Source organism: Podarcis bocagei (assembly GCF_964188305.1).
Source record: "Podarcis bocagei genome assembly, chromosome: 2".
NCBI classification, from domain to species: Eukaryota; Metazoa; Chordata; class Lepidosauria; order Squamata; family Lacertidae; genus Podarcis; species Podarcis bocagei.
Window position 1 is genome coordinate 91845519 of NC_138126.1, and position 17882 is coordinate 91863400.

The following is a 17882-nucleotide window of genomic DNA, read 5'->3' on the forward strand; positions in this document are numbered from 1 at the left end:
TTTCCATTATTTGGCGATATTGAAACCAATTTTCTACTTTGTGCTTCAATTTCTCCTGACTTTGTAGTTTAACCTTGTCTCCATCCTGTTCTAAAATTTCCCAATACTTCGGCCATCCGACCTCCATATTGAGTTTCTTCACTGCTTTAGCCTCCACTGGTGACACCCATCTAGGGGTTTTATTTTCCAATAAGTCTTTGTATCTTATCCAGACATTAAATAATGCTTTTCTAACAATGTGATTTTTAAAGGTACTGTTAACCTTGTCATACCAAAGATATGCATGCCAACCAAAAGCATTATTGAAGCCTTCCAGATCCAAGATGTCTGTATTCTCGAGGAGCATCCATTCTTTCAGCCAGCAAAACGCTGCTGCCTCATAGTACAATTTTAGGTCCGGCAGGGCAAAACCCCCTCTTTCTTTAGCGTCAGTCAGTATTTTGAATTTAATTCGGGGCTTTTTGCCCTGCCAGACAAATTTCGAAATGTCTTTGTGCCACCTCTTAAAACATTCCATCTTATCAAGAATCTGCAAGGTCTGAAACAAAAATAACATTCTAGGCAATACATTCATTTTAATTACTGCAATTCGGCCTAACATTGACAGTTTCAGATTTGACCATATTTCTAGATCTTTTTTAATCTCTGACCAACATTTTTCATAATTGTCCTTATACAAATTAACATTCTTACTCTGGCTTCTCCTCAGATCGTATAAATCTTTCGCCTTTTACAAAAGCTGCATTCAGCTCCAGCTGTAAAAAAAAATACCCCGCCTCTGTTGTTATGGACTCGTTTGTAGGGCAGTAAGTACCATCATCATCATTTTTTATTTGTATGCCACCTTTCCACAGTTAAAAAAAAATGCTCAAAGGCGGCTTACAGCATAACAAGATTTACATAATTACAAAAGTTATAAACAATAAATAAACCACATCAAAAAATACACAACCAAATGGGAAACAATTTCCACATAAATCAAAATCTAAAACTAAGAATATACCATTCATATCAGAATTTAAAATGGCATAGGTAAAAAACAAAACAAAACAGAGCCCTCTCTGCCCAGCAGCAGTAGCGGCAGCAGTCCTTTATAGAGCCCATCAGGCCCCGCCCTGGGCAGGACTGTGAGTGGCAGGACTGGGGCCCTCAGGCACTGAGCAGGGGAGTCCTCCTGGGTGGTAGCCACAGCAGCAGTTCTTATAGGTCTGTCAGGCCCTGCCCTGGGCCAGTCCCATCAACAATGCCCTGTTTAAAAGGGGGAGCAGACAGCTGCAATTCTCTCGCTCTCAATGAAGTTTTTCAATGGTTTAGCAGAAACTGGCCAGTCAAACCCTCCAACTTCTCTGCATTTCAGATGTGCCCCCATCACGTCCATGCCATGTCATCTGCAATCTCTCTCTTTCTCTCTCTTCAGCACTCATGGAGAAACCACAGATGGTAGATATTCTTTCCCCTAAAAAACACCAAACCCTTTCATATTCCAGGCGTGTCAAGTGCCTTGTTTCCCAGTTCTGGGAGGACTACCATGCCCTGCTTCTGCTGAAGCCAAACTATCCAGCATGGGCAGGAAGACGCATGCCATGGGTTTTCCTCTTTCAGTGGAGGTCCATCTCCATTGGATGCCTGGTAGCACATTTGATCAGCACTGGGAGTTGGAAGCCGTTCACTCACTCCATCCTTTCTGACTCCCTAGGGCAGTGCCCCACTGAAGGTGGCAATGGGTAAGCAGAGAAGAGAGCAGAAGTCAGAGGAATTTTGGGTAGGGAGAAGTGAACAGGGGTTCTCCTCAATGCAGGGCTCACTGATCTTGGGCTTGTAGCATGCAGAGACTTCACACCTGTGAATACAGCAGGGCATTGAGATTGAAGCAGAAGTTGATTTATTGAGGAGACACAGACACATTTAAGTGCATTATTAACTCTGAGCAAAGCTGCAGCACACTGTTCAGTCAATAGGTGGGCGTACTGGTACAGCTGCCTAGCAGAAATACATAGGCCCCTGTACCTGTAGATTGACTATGCAGTGAGGTGGACTCTGCTGCTTGGAAAGAGCAGATATACAAAGAGTATATCTGGATGGATTTTATCCTAGATTGTAAGTCCTGATCCCCATTGCAACCCAGATGTTTGGCCTGCTCAAGTACACAAAGTGAATGGCACCCAGCTTGGATCCTGAAGATCACTGCAGAAGTCTCCTGTGAGAGAGTTTTCAATTGTGGACTAATCCGCATAATCAGGAGTGAAGGGTCACTGTTGGATAAAGTAGACCAAGCTTAAGGCTATCCACAAAGAATATTCAACACTACATACTTTTTAATGGACTTAATCTAGAGGGAGACGACTGACAGGCTGCCCCCAAACCAAATGACCGTAAAGGGCTACTTGGGTCACCCTGAACAATCTAAGCAGCTGAGGATTAGAGAATATGTTCCCAAAACTAACTAAACCTTCTTACAGGATCTGCTGGAACTTGATGGGAATGAAGAATTTGCTCCAACCCCCTTTTCACCACAGGGACACGGGTGGCGTCAGTCGTGACTGACTCTGGGGTTGTGGCACTCATCTCACTTTATTGGTCGAGGGAGCTGGCGTACAGCTTCCGGGTCATGTGGCCAGCATGACTAAGCTGCTACTGGCAACCAGAGCAGCACATGGAAATGCTGTTTACCTTCCCGCCGGAGCGGTACCTATTTATCTAGGTTGGCAGGAGCACGGACCGAGCAACGGGAGCTCACCCCGTTGCGGGGATTCTAACCGCCGACCTTCTGATTGGCAAGTCCTAGGCTCTGTGGTTTAACCCACAGCGCCACCCGGGTCCCTAAATTCTTAAATTAGATATACCCTAATGTGAAGGTCCAGTATTCATCTTTGGTCCTGAGGCTTTGGAACTAGAGTGGCTTACCTGTAAATCGGGATGGACCAAGGGGGGCAATGCAGTTTCCCTATCCACCCACCCCCATCAAAGAGCTCAATTACAACTATGGGGAAATGTCCTGATGTCCTGTCCCCCCCCCATGTTTTCCCTACCTGGTGACACTCTGCAGAATCTTCTTCTCATCCTGGTCCAGGCACATAGCAAAGGAACAGTTCACCCCAATAATCTGGACCTTGTCCACTTTCATCTGAGACACACTGATTTGCTGCAGAAGAAAAATCAGTCAAATTATTGGCGGTTGTTGCAGCAGCAGCAGGGAAATTCACCAAGGCTAAAAGCATTCTTGCCCACCCAACAACACCATGAGATGAAAATAAGACCCACAGGTCAGGCTACCTGGTTGAAACTCTTCTTGGACTTGGAACTCTGCCTCTTGATTACCTCTGTTGCAGTGAGAGTTAAGCATTCGGTTTTTGAATCTGGAAGAAACAGGAAAGGAGCTATATTAGTATATGGAACTTTGATAACAACACCTTCCTCACGGTAAAGTCAATTATGGTCCCTCCAGACATCCTTTTTATTGTGCATTCATGATTATTTGTGTTCTGATTGTATCAGGATGGTTATACAGGATCGTGCTTTAAATACTCTCTGTGCCTGCAGAGGTTTCAGGGCAGAAATGTTTCCAACCTGTGCATGTTCCATAGCTACCTACTGAAAGCCTGTCACTTTTCATACCACACATGTCCTGGAGGTGGGTGATGTCTCACTTTTGTTGCACTTTGTGCAAGAGTGCCCCTCCAGACGTCAATAATGCAGCAGTGTGAGAAATTGATATGAAAGCTAAGAGCTAAATGGCACCCTAAACCTAGGTTATGGGCACAACAATTGAATGTCTAGGCATGCTTCTGTGTAACAAGAATACAAAGCTGAAAATTAATGAACTGCAGCTAAAATATTATGTTCATTTTTCACATGGTCTAGTCCTTCCCCTGCCTGCCCACCCCCCTAACATTCTTAAGAGGGTCTCTTCTCCAGTCTTCAGAGAGTAGCTGGAAGTGGGGAGGCAGAAAAAGGTCCTCCTTTCCTTCCACTCTGCAGATTTAATCTGAAATCTCAGGCATGGTACCGTGCCCAGAGATCAGAAACTGCATGCGCTAATGAAATTTATTGTCACAAAATGTGCCTATAACAATGGGAGTTACTGTGATGCAGTAACACTGGGAAATAACAACTAGTAGAGCTGAATGATGTGTGGATGGTCCAGCATCAACATGCCACTAATGCACTATTACTGCACTAGTAACACATTGCAGAATGCACCCTCAAAAAAGCACCAGTCTGGAGGGACCCTTAAGAGCCCATTATAAAAGAAGCCACACATAGTTACATTTTATGGACAGCAGGGCTGCTCTGCAAAAGTTCTGAAGCTTCAGGAAGAAGTCTATGAAGGGTGCAGTCCAGTGGCTACAGTTTCTGCAGCACCTCGATACACCCCTCTCCTCATTCCCTTGACTCCAAAGCTCATCATATTTTCATCTCCCATCCCTCCTCCTCCTCCTCCTCCTCCTCCTCCACCACCACCACCACCACCACAGTATCAAATAGCAATGTGTTAGTTGTCTTAACCTCAATCCCTTTCCCTGGCACATAATTAGGGGGCAAGGCTGCACGCAGCAGACACTTGCCCGCACTTTTCTGCAGTGCCTCCCCATTTCACACCTTACAAAATCCAAGAACCAATCTGCGATGTTGTGCTAGATGGTTCGTAAAAATGTATTTCAGTGAGGAAACCCCACTCAGTCTATGCAAGCAATTAAGAGTATTTCAAATCGAAAGCCAGTTGCTTTAGTGGGCTAACAACAGATTTTCTTTAAAAGAGCTGGACCAGAGTCAACCCTGAGTTTCATGCAAAAGGTGAGCCAGAGTCCTTGCAGCATTGGCCAGAAAGTTTGTGACACCTTGTGGCCAAGTGTATTATTGCATGACTCTAGCAGAATAGTTTTGTTTTTAAAAAGCAAAAGGGGAGGGATGAAAAAGGAAGTTGCAGCATTTGGTCAACAGAAATGCAACAGGCAGAAGCAGTAATCCAGGTGGGTGGTGGTTTGGAGTCTGGCCTACATTCCTGTGCCAACTGTCCCACTATCTGTAAGAGATTTTGAAATCCCCAAGGGGCTAACTACACATGCAACAGAGCCAGATTGTGTGGATTTTGTGTGCTGTAGCCTTTTTCTTGCCTGGCAGAACTGGCATAACTCCATTCCAAATGTGCATGTCAGCAGCTTCCCTTCAATATGCTTCAGCAAAACAAGGAACCATCAGAACAAGATGACAGCATATATATATTTATATATAAATACACAAACGTGACAAAACAGCTTGCACACACACACACTGAGAAGAGCATGCTCATCTACATCAGGAGCTGCTTCTGTTGCACAGGGCTTCTCCAAATCACCTGGCCCATTCTCCACCTAAGTGCTGGGAGAAGGTAGCAAAAAGTCATGTTCACCCTAGCATAAAGACTCACCAAGCTCTTCTTGTTTCTTACAGGTCTTGCTGAGATTGATGGTCGTGCAGACTTTCTGAATGTCATTCCAGCGGCTCCGTCCACTGACTGCTCTCTGGAGGGATCACACAGCACCCCAGTTATTCTCTAGTCTGTGGAAGCATGCAAGAAAGGGGGGGCAACTGATGCTCAAAGCCCCAGCCCCATCTAATTAAAACATTCTCCAAAAGTGCTTCCAGAGTGCAAGTCTTTCGCTCACATGTGGCCTATTCATTCCCTGCATTTTGCCTCTCTGCAGCTGGTCCTCTCCTTTCCAGCCCAGCTAAAGGCCTAGGCTTGAATATTAGAGGCAAACATCAGCAATAGGAGCAAGCAGCAGCCGCTACCTCTGAATTACCTTGCTGTAGGCGATCTGTAGTGTTAGTGGGATTGCTTCTCTGTCTCCATCTATGCCCAGCCGCTTGCAACCTGGACCTGCACCCAAAAAAAGGGGAAAGAGAGGAGGTAGTACAGTGGCACCTCGCAAGACGAATGCCTCGCAAGACGGAAAACTCACAAGACGAAAGGGTTTTTGGTTTTTTGAGTTGCTTCGCAAGACAAATTTCCCTATGGGCTTGCTTCACAAGACGGAAACGTCTTGCAAGTTTGTTTCCTTTTTCTTAAAACCGTTAATACAGTTGCGACTTGACTTCGAGGAGCAACTCATAGCACGCGGTGTGGTAGCCTTTTTTGAGGTTTTTGAAGACTTTGGTGATTTTTGAAGCTTTTCCAAAACTTTTCCAAAACCGTGCTTCGCAAGACGAAAAAATCGCAAGACAAAAAAACTCGCGGAATGAATTAATTTCGTCTTGCGAGGCACCACTGTATTTTGTTACAGACAAGGGCTATGTAGTGCAGAGTCTCTTGTAATGTATCCCAGGACATTATACTCAAGAGCAAAGGGGAAGACAGGCACAACATAAGAGCAAGTTCTTCAGCAGCAGAACATGGAAGGCTTCTCAACAGAACAAACAGATGTGCAAATAAAAAAACTGAAAAGCTGCCCCAGTCATCAGCATTGCCTCTTGAGGCAGGCTGCATGTCCTAGGCTCGCCACTCCATACTCTGCTGCCACATTCCCCAGTTCAGCTGGAAGTAACTTTGCAGGATTGATCAACCTACTCTACATAGGTGTCTGAGACAGGAAAAGAACACACCCCATCCTGTGAAGATATAAAGAAAACCAGGCTCTCCACTCTGTTGCATGTTGCAGAGGGGGAGGAGAAGGAGCGGGTGATCCTCTCGTTTCTGCTGCTGTCCACAGCTTTGTTAACTTTCCCCAGCAGGAGGAGATGGCAGCAGAGGCTACCAGATAGACAGATGAGTCCAGTACAGGCAACAGGCCTCAAGCAGAGGAGGAGAGGCAAGTCCAGCGTTGGGAGTTCCCAGTAGCATGCATGTCTGTCAGTACAACTGCAAAAGGTCCTCTTGTGTAATGGTTAAGAATGGTGGACTCGTAATCTGGTGAACCGGGTTTGCTTCCCCGCTCCTCCACATGCAGCTGCTGGGTGACCTTGGGCGATTCACACTTCTCTGAATTCACACTACTACTACAGTGTTATGTCTGTATTCACCAAGAGTCTCAAAGGTGCCTAATCCTAGCAGTGTATTAATAGGAGAATACCCATCCCAGCAGATCATCATGCAGTCCAAATTCTCAATTTGCTGCTTTTTCTATGGGTTAGGAATTTGGTTTCCTCCTGCCCACCTCTGTTCTCCCCTTCACTTTCTAGGGGAATAGCTGTGTTAGTTTCTTGCAGACTAAACAGCACAAAATGATGTCACAGAGAACCTGCTTTCAACATTGATCAGATGCATACCTGAGGCTTTGATGGCCCGTGTGGCTGCTGAGTGGCCCAGCTCTAGGGAGTGGATGAAGATCTCTGTCTTCGTCTGTCCTCCAATGAAGGTGAGCTGTGGAATTGAGGAAGGAAGAGGTCAATCCAGCATTTCTTAGACACCCTATTCAGCTCAGCCCTTCTTTAGGTCAAACATTTTCTAAAAACAACCCAGTAGCTTAGGGGCAAAAAATGGGATTCTAATGAACAGAGTACCAATACACAACTTTTAAAACACAGACCAGGTCCTTTCAAAGGCATCACTGAAAAGAAGAACACAAGGACCCAGAGTTATATGCTGCTGAGGAAGTCACTCTATGCGGCATATCAAATAGGCCTGGAGGAAGGAAGCCAGCATCAGTGTGTGTGTGTGGAGGCCACACAGAGTTGGCTTCAAGAGGAGCCACAAGCAGAAGATTGTGTCAGGCAGCTGGGTCGTATTTACACAGTGACTTCATTCAGATTGTGGTTCAGTCATCAGACACTTACAAAGAGTATCAGACACTTATGTCCACCCACTTTTTCATTTCTCATTTCACGGTAAACCAGAGTTTGTTATCTTGTCTGAACTGGGTAAAATAAGATTATGACAAACCATCGCTTGCCTTAAACTACAACAGGAAGCCTCAGTTTGAACTGGGTTTCCAGTCCTGGATTGGAAATGAGCTGTGATTTGCCTAAAGATCACATGAGCCTGACAACCATACATCTGGGTCCTCTCCAAGAGCAGACAATTGTTCTCTTATGGGACCCATATCAATTTCCTATGGAGGGGTTTCCAATTTCCCTGTCATTAAGGCACACACAACATTTTTAGTAGACAGGAGTACGTGTGCGTGTGCGTGTGCGTGTGTGTGTGTGTGTGTGTGTGTGAACTGATAGTGGCCACCACATTGCAAGTTATCTATATTTGACAAATGTGACTGTTACAGAGTGAAACCAATGGCTCAGATCATGGAGGCCCAGCCTGGCCAAACACAAGGCACGGGACACGCAATTGCTTCTCATCTCTCCAGCAAATATGAAGTGAGTCTTTAGCTGCTTGGACAATCCCATGGGGCTTTAGGACCAAACTCACCTCTACCTGATAGACCTGCAGCAACACTGGGCGGGTAGCAAAACGACAGTAATAAAGGATCATGTCAGCAAGGATGGGGAGCTGCTCTGCTGTATCTTCTAGGGGCTCACCCTCAGGTTTGGCAGATTGCTATGGAAAGAGCAAAAAGTGAACAAACCCCTCATTCACACACACACAGGTCTAGGCCAAGGATGCCCTGGTGATTCAATTGCAGCACCTACTCTAGTAACTCTTTCTTCAGCAACATAAGCAACTTCCTTATCCCAAGTCAGACCATTGGTCTCTCTAGCTCAGCATTGTCTAAACTCACTAGCACTGGTTTTCCAGGGTTTCAGATAGACATCTCTCCCTGGGACTTGCTGAGGACTGAACCCATGACTTTCTGCATGCAAAGCAGGTGTTCTACCACTGAGCTCTGGCATCCTCCAAGAGCAAGAGAGGAGTCAGCATTTGAGCACCCCGTGGCTATATGCCTGAAAATGTGCACCGCTTGGTCGCAACAATTCTGTTAAAAACAGAATCGCCAACCACTGCAGAAAAAATGAGAATAGCATAAGCATTCTCAGCAGCTGCCTTCTCTTCAGTGCTTTGCTTTGAAGAAGGACTCCTTCTTCAGGCAGATACATGTAGATGGGGAGAGTGCTCCATACAGTCCCATAGGAACCCAGCACCAATAGCAATAGCTGGTGAGTTGGTGGGTGGTGATGGCAACATCAGTGAGTGGGCAGCTAGTTGGGATAGCTGAGGAGATGGCAGCGGTGATGGCAATCTGTAGCCTTGAGCATGGCCCTAGACCCACACTGACCAGCACCTAAGCTCCAAGGATGGGGGAGATGACTGAGTGTAAGCTCATAGGACACTGCTACACCACGCGGCCTGGATCTTACAAAAAGAGAGCACTGCTGTTTTAGAGTATAAGCAGTATAGAGTTCAGGACCTACCTGGCATAGAACATTTGTGGGAAGGTTCATTAGCCCAAGAACATTGCGCTCGTACCATGGATCCAGCATACCAATGTAGACCGAGATATCATTTGTGCTGCTCTCCAACCCTGCCAAACTGGGATCCTGAAAATCAAAGAAAGAAGCATAGCCCATTAGCTAGCTTGCTGCTATCAATGGCCAGGTCTTACCAGAATCGTAGCAAGAGGATGCCCAAATTGCTCCCAACATCCAAAGAGATCAAGGTTGAAATTCCTGCTGTGAAAGGTTCTTGATTCCTAGGGTGGAGGCACACAAGCCAGGCTACCCCCACTATCTCAGATAATGCAAGAAGGTTCTTTCCAAAATAAGGCACCCAACAAGCACCAGTAATAGCTAAAAGTGAAGATATTGTGTGTCCTGGTATAATGGAACATGCTCCCTGGAAGCCTGCCATTCCCCAAATGCATACCATTGATCCACAGGAACGAGAATGTGGATCTCCTGGAGAAGGAGGAGGGTAGGTCAGTGCAGATGAGGTAGAGCTACTCCTCTTCACGGGGACATAGTAAAACTGCAGTTTGAAGTACCGAGTTAACCAGGGGCAGCTGCTTTCCTGAGATCTGCAGCGAATGAATAGGACACATGGAAAACAGTAAGATGGAGACCACCTTGCTACAGTCTTCAGTCCACAGCCCTAACTAATCCCAACAAGCCTCCCTATTTGTCCAAGTCACACCCACCTGCCCTACGCCTGGCCACCAGGGCTTACAGAATGCTGTGCCTTTGAACACATGGTTTGATCTGAAACCCAGCAGGCAAAACTGGTTCACCTGACTTCATTGCAATTTCAGCTGATTGAAACATGGGTGGTCATGACTACCTATCAAACTCAGCCCGTGGGGAGGGGATATGGATCCAGACAGACCCAGTTCCCCACCCCTGTGCTACAGTCTGCTAGCATCCATCAAAAGGTATAAAAGAAGGGTACAGTACTGTAGTAGTTAGGCATACTGCAGAGCTCAGAACCCATTTCAGAGACCATTTTCATGGCATATTGGTGGCATGAAAGGGTAAGATAGGATATGAATTGATGGTGTGATGTGAAACTCCAGAGGGGACCTTATCACCCACCCCCTTGGGCCAAAGGTAGGTAAGTGGGTTGTTAAGAGGAAATCCCTCCCGTGTCTGCCTGCTGATCCCTTAACAGGGACTCAGCAAGTAGAGGAGATCACCAGCAGCCAGGAGGCTGTTCTGCCACTCACTTAAGATTGCTGTAAGCCCGGGCCACTTTCCCAGAGATGCGGTCAGAGCCAAACACGACCACCCGCAGCGTCGAGACCTTGGTGTCCTCGTCACAGCTCAGGAAGGGCCTGCGCTGGACACAGGCATTCTGTGGCACCCGGGTCTGGAAAAGGGTGGCACTCAGTGCATGCTGCGGCAGAGAGAGTGCACGCCGTGAGCGTGTGGGGATGCGCTCTTTGACCACGGGGTTGTAGAGGCTCTCGGCTCGGCGCAGCGGCAGTGAGAGCGACGCCACCTCAGAAACGTCCCGCAATTCCCTGCCCAGGATGAGCTGGCTCTTGCTCTTGAACAGCTTGATTATCCTGTTGCTCAGGCGATACCGGTGTCTGGGAGATGCCTTCTCCTCCTTTGGATCCAGGCGGCCCATCGGCTCAAGGGAGCTCTCGTCACTGTCCTCCACATAACCACTGTCCGTGTAGTCCTTCAGGCTGGAGACAAAAGTCTTCAAGGAGTTTTTAGAGGCCAACAAGAGCTCAGAGTCTTTGGAAAGGGTGGAGAGGACTGGTGCCTGCGAGTCATGGGGACTGACTTCCGACAATACGGAATACACAGATTCCTTGGAGACAGCAGCCAGGGAAGTCAACAGGGAAGTTCTTTCTGGACAGTAGCCATCAGCTTCTTCTTCCTCCTCCTCCTCCTCATCTTCCAAAACCACAGGCTTTGGGAAGTGCCCCTCTTTGTCTAGTACCTCATTCAAGATGTCTGCAAAAGGGACAGAGGTGCAAAATTAGGAATAGAAAAGGAGAAAATGTATACAGTTTTAAACTTGAGATTGCTTTTATATGCTCTGCTCTAGTAGCACCCACTGAAAGATCAGCCTTTAGATTTAGAGATGTAGTAGGGTACAAGGGTCCAACTAGAGCACAGCTGATGTTGCCAGGATTATCACCGCTTGGGAAAAAGAAAAATACACAACTGTGAATGGGAAGCCATGATGGGGCCAAGGAACATCTCCTGGAATCAAGCCAAACTTGCTTACATGTTTCCAAGCTTACCAAAGTTATCCTTATCCCATCTGTAGGTGTAACACCGGGCAACAGGGATGGGGATCAGGTGGAGTTTACAAGGCTGGACTTCCCCTAAAGAGACAAGGAACCAGAGGTTAGGAGCGCAACATGCTCCTTCAGGATGGTATGGAACTGACCACATCCAAACATGCCCAACCACACCCCAAGGAAAAACTGCCCTAATAATTTCCCACCTGTGATTTCAGGCAGCCCGGCTGCCTTTGCAATCTCCAGCAAAGCAGATTCCAGCTGCTCCTTAGCCATGGAAAGGTCATTGCTGGTGGCAGCTGCCAGCTCCTGAGCTTCTGTGGTGCTGGCAAATATCTCCATGAGCTTTTCTAAAGGTTTCAGCTGGAGAGAGAGAACAGTCAGCAGAAGATCTATCTGGTATCTTAGCATCCATTTCACACACTACACAATATACAACAGGTGGGAGGATGGGAGGACAGAGTTTAACCATGATGCATGGGCTGTGCTGCCCTTTCTGAGCAAGGAACAGGATCACACAGTTTAGGCAGGAGGATTTAAGTTTAAGTAAATATCCTGCAGTGCTGCAAGGACACACACACACAGAAAAAAATTGCTGTGGTTTTTAGGGTAAAACCAATCTACTTCCTGAACTAAATAGTCAACCTGCAAACAATGTGAGGCAAGTTATTCAGTATCCTTCCTTCTCTCACCCTTTGACCCAAGCCACTTTCTTAGCTATGCCAGTTTTGATTTATTTGCCATCAAAACGTCTGCTTCTTCAAGACTGAAAACTCCTGGAACTTAAGGATCGCTCAAGTAATCATTCCATAGAGCTATGCATCCAAGGCCCCAGGCCACACAGCTTTCCCTACCTTGAGAACTTCACGTAGTCTTGGCAGGTCACATTTGGTCCCAAAGTTAGCTTGGTAGATGTGCTCCAGGAGTGTCACCAGTACCGTGTGCTGGGAGTGCTCTGCCGTGCTCAACTTTTCAGCGACCGAGAGAAACTCCCCATCAACCTCTGAAGGGTTCAGCAACAGGACTGTTCTGTGGGGGTGGGGGATGGGGAATAGGTAAGAGAGAAGAGGCAATAGGACGGCAAGCTGTTAACAGCCCAACTCAGAAATGGAGAGACTCAACTTTTATCTGTGCCTGGGGCCACAGATGACTTTCATAATCTATGAGCTATTGGAGGGCAGGAGAAAAAATGCAGAGGCTCCATACTTCAATTAATTCACATCAAAGCACCAGCAGATGGCACAGTTTTTCTGTTTTTCTACACCCACTCCCCTTCTATGAACCAGCATGCTTAGAAAACATAGCCTGGCATTGTTGAGATAGCTAGCAGTTATAAGACTGCAGAGAAATAATCATAATCTACAACTAGCCCTCCCTATCCATGAACAACTGATAACCATAACTATATAATCTCTGATGTGGTGGTGGACTGAAAAGGGGCAGTTATAGACTTGTCTGCACCTCAGCAGACACACATCAATTTAGGATCAGACACAGGTCACTTCAGAGTCTGGGCTGATCCTGTACATATCCATTATGATCCCACCATCCACATTCCTTTCCCAAACTGTACCTATTTGAGGGGAACAGAGACCTGCTAACAACAAACCAAAATTCCCATGATTCTTTAGGGGAAGCCATGGCTGTTTAAGTGGCAGGATTCTGCTAGTGCAGTTGGGACCTACGATCTGTCAGGTCTCAAGCCTGCCTACAGTCACCCTACCACCACTGGTCTGGGAGCCATATCTTTTGTCTGGGGGGTTTCACAGCTACTCAGTAGTGATGGAAAGTCACTCTGCATACTCAGGGGACTATTTCATTTATCCTTCCTTCATATAGTCCAGGAATTTCCTCTGTTACCTAAAATAAATGCTGGGGCTGAGCCCTGGTACAAGCCAAGCCCTGAGCAACAGGAGGCCCTGGGAAATTTAAAGGAGGACAATATCCCCAAAAGCTCCTTCCCTTTCCTAACCCACAGAAAGCAGTCATGATTCCTGCATGATACTTACACAATGGAACTCTCACAGCTCTTTGCAGACAGACCCTGCTCTGCCCTAACCAGCCTTTGAAATGAAATCCCTGTTAAAAGAAAGGGAAGGTTGTTAAAACACAGTGGTGGCATCCACTTCTCACTGAGACCTCACAGAACTGGTGGGCTCAGGTGGAAGAGACAGGTGAACCCCATGGGGGCAGGGGTGAATGGAAGAAGGAATTCAGGTTGAATACCACTCTTCACCATTATCTTCTTGGATAGGGTCTAACTCCCAAACAGTTTGACACACAGTGGGTTTTTTTACCAACATTGATTTCCCCAAATGTGTAGAACTATGCAGAAGAAAGAAAGCATATACAATTTGCTTGCAGCAGTGAAACAACCCATCAGGCCAATTGCCTCTCAGCAAATCTGTTGGACTGAAGGATCCACCATGCAAGGTGAGCAAAAAGCTTAGAGCAGCTTTTCAAATTTCTCGGCCTTGGAGAAAGATAGCTTCAAGTCAGCCCACCAATGGAATTGGAAAGTTTTGCATTCCCCTGTTTAAGAGTGTTCAGCTACTGCTTCCTTTCAATAATTCACCACTGCGGAATTCTGTCTCTAGCCATTGCACATTGAGAAAGTGCTACCTACGCGATGTCCGCTACTCCAACAGTTCTTCCATGTTTCACAAATATTCTACCCATTTCCAGTGCAGCTTCTCCGCCCTTGAAACAGTCCAGCTGAAGGACATGCACCCCACAGAGCAATTCTTACTTACCCACTCAAAAACTCTCTATTGCGTGTGGTCACATGGTTTGCAAGAAAGCAATAAGATAGTAACTAGGCCCATTTCACACTGGCAACATACGTTTGAAGTGCATGGTGTCTCCGGGGTTTACACCTCACAGAGCTACAATTCCCAACACCCTTAACAAAGTACAGTTCCCAGGGTTTCTTTGGAAGGAAACTATGTGCTTTAAATGCATGGTGTGGATGAGGCACATGTTTTTTAAGGCACCAGTAGCTACTGGGCCCCTGGATATTTGCACCCTCGGGCATTTGACAGATAAATCAGATTAATGATTGGAGGCACAGCATAATGAATAAGCATACTGAACACTCTCAAACTTCAGCTTTCCTAAGAACTCCAATAGTTCAATTTAAACTGTGATGATTTACTGAAAGTCTTATAGCAGAAGCAAGGAATTGGCAGCCTTAATGAGGAAATGAAAAAGAGACACCCTGTATTTCACCTCTAATGGCATTAATAGGCTCTTCCAAGGTAGATCTGACACTGAATCTGTTGCAGGTTGAAACACAATGCTGGGCACCCAGGCACTTTCTAAGAAAGCCTCTCCATTTAATTGGGGAAACTGCTTAATGAGGAGTAACAGAAGGCTGGCTGCCAGCATGGCCTAATTAAGAAGTTTCCACTGCATAAACTTTAAGAACCCTTATGAGTGCTGATAATCAACAGGAGCAGAGTCTAAGCTCATTAAGCAGAGGCTGCACCATAGTTCACGAGCAGAGACCAGAGGTCCCAGTGTATCATATGGAAATTATCTGACACAGTTACCCATTCAAAGTCCAAGTCTACCTGAATGGATTCTCTGTTGTTACTGGAGCATTTCGATGAGCCATTCATCCCCTTTCAAGTGAAGCTGGAGGGTAGGAGAGCAATGGAGTGCAACCACATCCATTGTGTCAGGCAAATGACTTTGCACAAGAAACATTCTATCCTTGGGTGGAAACCATGGGCTTATAAAAGGTCAGAGTACTGAAAGGAGCTCTCCAGCCTCTGGTTCAAATCCTACTTCAGAAGGGGGAACCTTAGACCAGTGTTTCCCAACCTTTTTTGGGCAAAGGCACACTTGTTTGATGAAAAAAATCTCGAGGCACACCACCATTACAGCCCCGTGACGTCAGCGCGCAGCGTCACGCCGGGAGGGACGCACGAAAGTGTAAGTTTCAATTTTTTCCCTCCCCCTTGCCGGGGAACATCCAAGCTTTGGGGGTGGGGGGGGAGGAGGCAGCAAAGCGAGGCAGGAAGGAGAGCGCGGCTTGGCTGGGTGAGCTTTGGCAGGGGCAGGGAATGAGAGCCGCGAGGCGGGCGCTGCGGACGGAGGCGCTGCCCGCCGAGCTCGCAGGCAGCCAGGCAGGCAGACGGCGAGAGCCCCGCGCTGGGCGGCCTCTCCTCGCCGCCGCCACCGCCCCGCCTCTCGCCGCCCAACTCACCCGCCTCCCTCCAGGCAACATCTCGCGGCACACCAGGCAACATCTCGCGGCACACTAGTGTGCCGCGGAACAGTGGTTGGGAAACACTGCCTTAGACAAACCACTGTACTCCCATTCTTAATCCCTACAGGAAGATACTACCCTTGCTGGAATGTGTCCTCGAACTGAGATACTGCATGGCTGAAATGTAGCCTATTGTCCAAAGGTTGACACTGCATCCCTTGTTTCACACTTCGTTTCTTCTTTCTTTTCACCTCTGGCCCTGCCTACTTTTACCAGCACTGGTATGTGGCCCTTGGAAGGTTGCCATTTAGGGAATTTTGCCCTTGGGCAGAAAAACATTCCCCACCCCTGATATAAAATGCTAAAAGAAGAGTGGCACCTTCCAGATTAAGAGATTTATAGTAGCACATACTTTTGTGTGCTGGGGCTTTATTTCAGATGTGGACAGTCCATCAGCCCACCTGGATTTCCCTCGGTGGGTTAAAGTGCTTTCTTCTCTGAAATTAATATACCATATTTTTCGCCCTGTAGGACGCACCGGCCCATAGGACGCCCCTGGAATATTTTTGGGGGGGGGGGAATAAATGGGAAAAAATTTATTCCCCCCCCACCCAGGCACGGGGCTGGGGGCGGGTGAAGCCCGAGCATCCCCCGACCCCAGCCCCCAGAACGGGAGCCAGAGCGATGCCGAAGCTGTGCACAGCTTCGGCATCGCTCCGGGGGGTTGCGCGGAGCTGCGCCGAGCCTGGGAGCGCAGGCAGCTCTGCGCAACCTTTGGGAGCCCTGCGAGAAGCCGGGCTCCCTAAGGCTGCACAGAGCTTTCTGAAGCCTGGAGAGGGGTCGGTGCGCACCGACCCCTATCGCTCACCAGGCTTCAGCAAAAGCCTGTATTCGCTCCATAGGATGCACACACATTTCCCCTTCATTTTTGGAGGGGAAAAAGTGCGTCCTATAGGGTGAAAAACACGGTAAATGGCTAAACAAGTCTGCCTTGGATGCTGAAATTCCTGTATTGCAGGGAGTTGAACTAGATGACCCCTGGGGTCTCTTCCAGCTCTACAATTCTATGATTCTATTAACCATTATTTGATGGGCCTTGTGTAAATAATCCATCCAATATGGTCTATAATGCATCTTGTTTCAGAACCAATACTGTTGATATGCAAGCACTGAGTAAGCTTCTTTCATCAGGATACAGCCTTAATGCTTTTGCCCTATGTGCTGGCACCATTTGCACACCATGCAGCATGCCAGCAGGCTTATGGTGTGGGATGAAGCCACCACACTCATATAGGCATGTGCATGAAACACCCTCCAAAAATGTTGTGCTTGCTGTAGAGAGTGCCTCTACATGAACACATATGGCTACGAGTGTTTTAAAAATCAAATATCAGGATCACTGTCTTGACTATAATTGCATTGTTGGCAATAACCCTTGCCACGATGTATGCAGCCCACTCCAGTTCATAGCACAGTGTTAGCTTCAATGCCTATATGGCCCATAAATGTACTGGTGCAACTTTAGGTTTCTCAGTTATTCATCAACACCAAGCACCCCCCCCCCAAGAAGGAAGAGTCAGCACCACAGAGGGCTGAAGGAACCCTGCTGGGAGCAGACAATCTGGATCCCTACCTGGGGCTTTGAGTTCATTGCTGATGAAGGTCAGGAGCTCCTGGCAGATATTGCAGTATGGCACAGGCCAGGTGAGGAAGTCACAGTACGTTCTCATGGCTCTCAGAAGGAAATCTGACTCTGAAGGAAAGTGTGGTGTCTATAAAGAAAATAGCAGTGGCATAAATAGACCAAGAAGTGGAGGCCAGCATCTCCTTATCTTCTTCCAGATTTAGGAATTCAGCAACTTTAACCATGCACATTTCCCACTGCCAGCTTCAGCTGCCAGCGCTGTGATCAAGTTCCTTCAGCAAAATCCCCCCCGCCCCCCCCCGCCAAGGAAGCCATTGGAGAAAAAGAAGATGGGCTGATGCTACATGGGCTTAAGTTCAAGTTTCCCCTGCTGAGCAACAGTGCTGAATGCTTTGAGTGATAGCCCCAAAAGATGTGCACACACCACCAACAAAGAGGAAAGCAAAGCATCAAGGTGAAACCC

At 47.2% G+C, this 17882-nt stretch overlaps 1 protein-coding gene across 4 annotated transcripts in view; it reads right to left on the minus strand.

Annotated features, from left to right (window-relative positions):
• Window positions 1-811: 811 nt before the first annotated feature.
• The window catches only part of PIK3R5 (phosphoinositide-3-kinase regulatory subunit 5), a 62926-nt gene continuing 45855 nt past the window's right edge, over window positions 812-17882 (minus strand). For all 4 annotated transcript variants that reach the window (XM_081184457.1, XM_081184460.1, XM_081184458.1 and 1 more), the window contains exons 5-19: window positions 17408-17546; window positions 13571-13640; window positions 12416-12590; window positions 11768-11924; window positions 11562-11645; window positions 10527-11268; window positions 9734-9884; window positions 9283-9408; window positions 8342-8470; window positions 7246-7339; window positions 5784-5860; window positions 5408-5501; window positions 3274-3356; window positions 3030-3142; window positions 812-1840 (exon numbers count right to left, since the gene is read on the minus strand). In XM_081184457.1, the coding sequence (XP_081040583.1) occupies window positions 1693-1840; window positions 3030-3142; window positions 3274-3356; window positions 5408-5501; window positions 5784-5860; window positions 7246-7339; window positions 8342-8470; window positions 9283-9408; window positions 9734-9884; window positions 10527-11268; window positions 11562-11645; window positions 11768-11924; window positions 12416-12590; window positions 13571-13640; window positions 17408-17546 (2382 nt within the window). In that variant the 3' untranslated portion in view covers window positions 812-1692. The remainder of the gene's footprint in view (window positions 1841-3029; window positions 3143-3273; window positions 3357-5407; window positions 5502-5783; window positions 5861-7245; window positions 7340-8341; window positions 8471-9282; window positions 9409-9733; window positions 9885-10526; window positions 11269-11561; window positions 11646-11767; window positions 11925-12415; window positions 12591-13570; window positions 13641-17407; window positions 17547-17882) is intronic.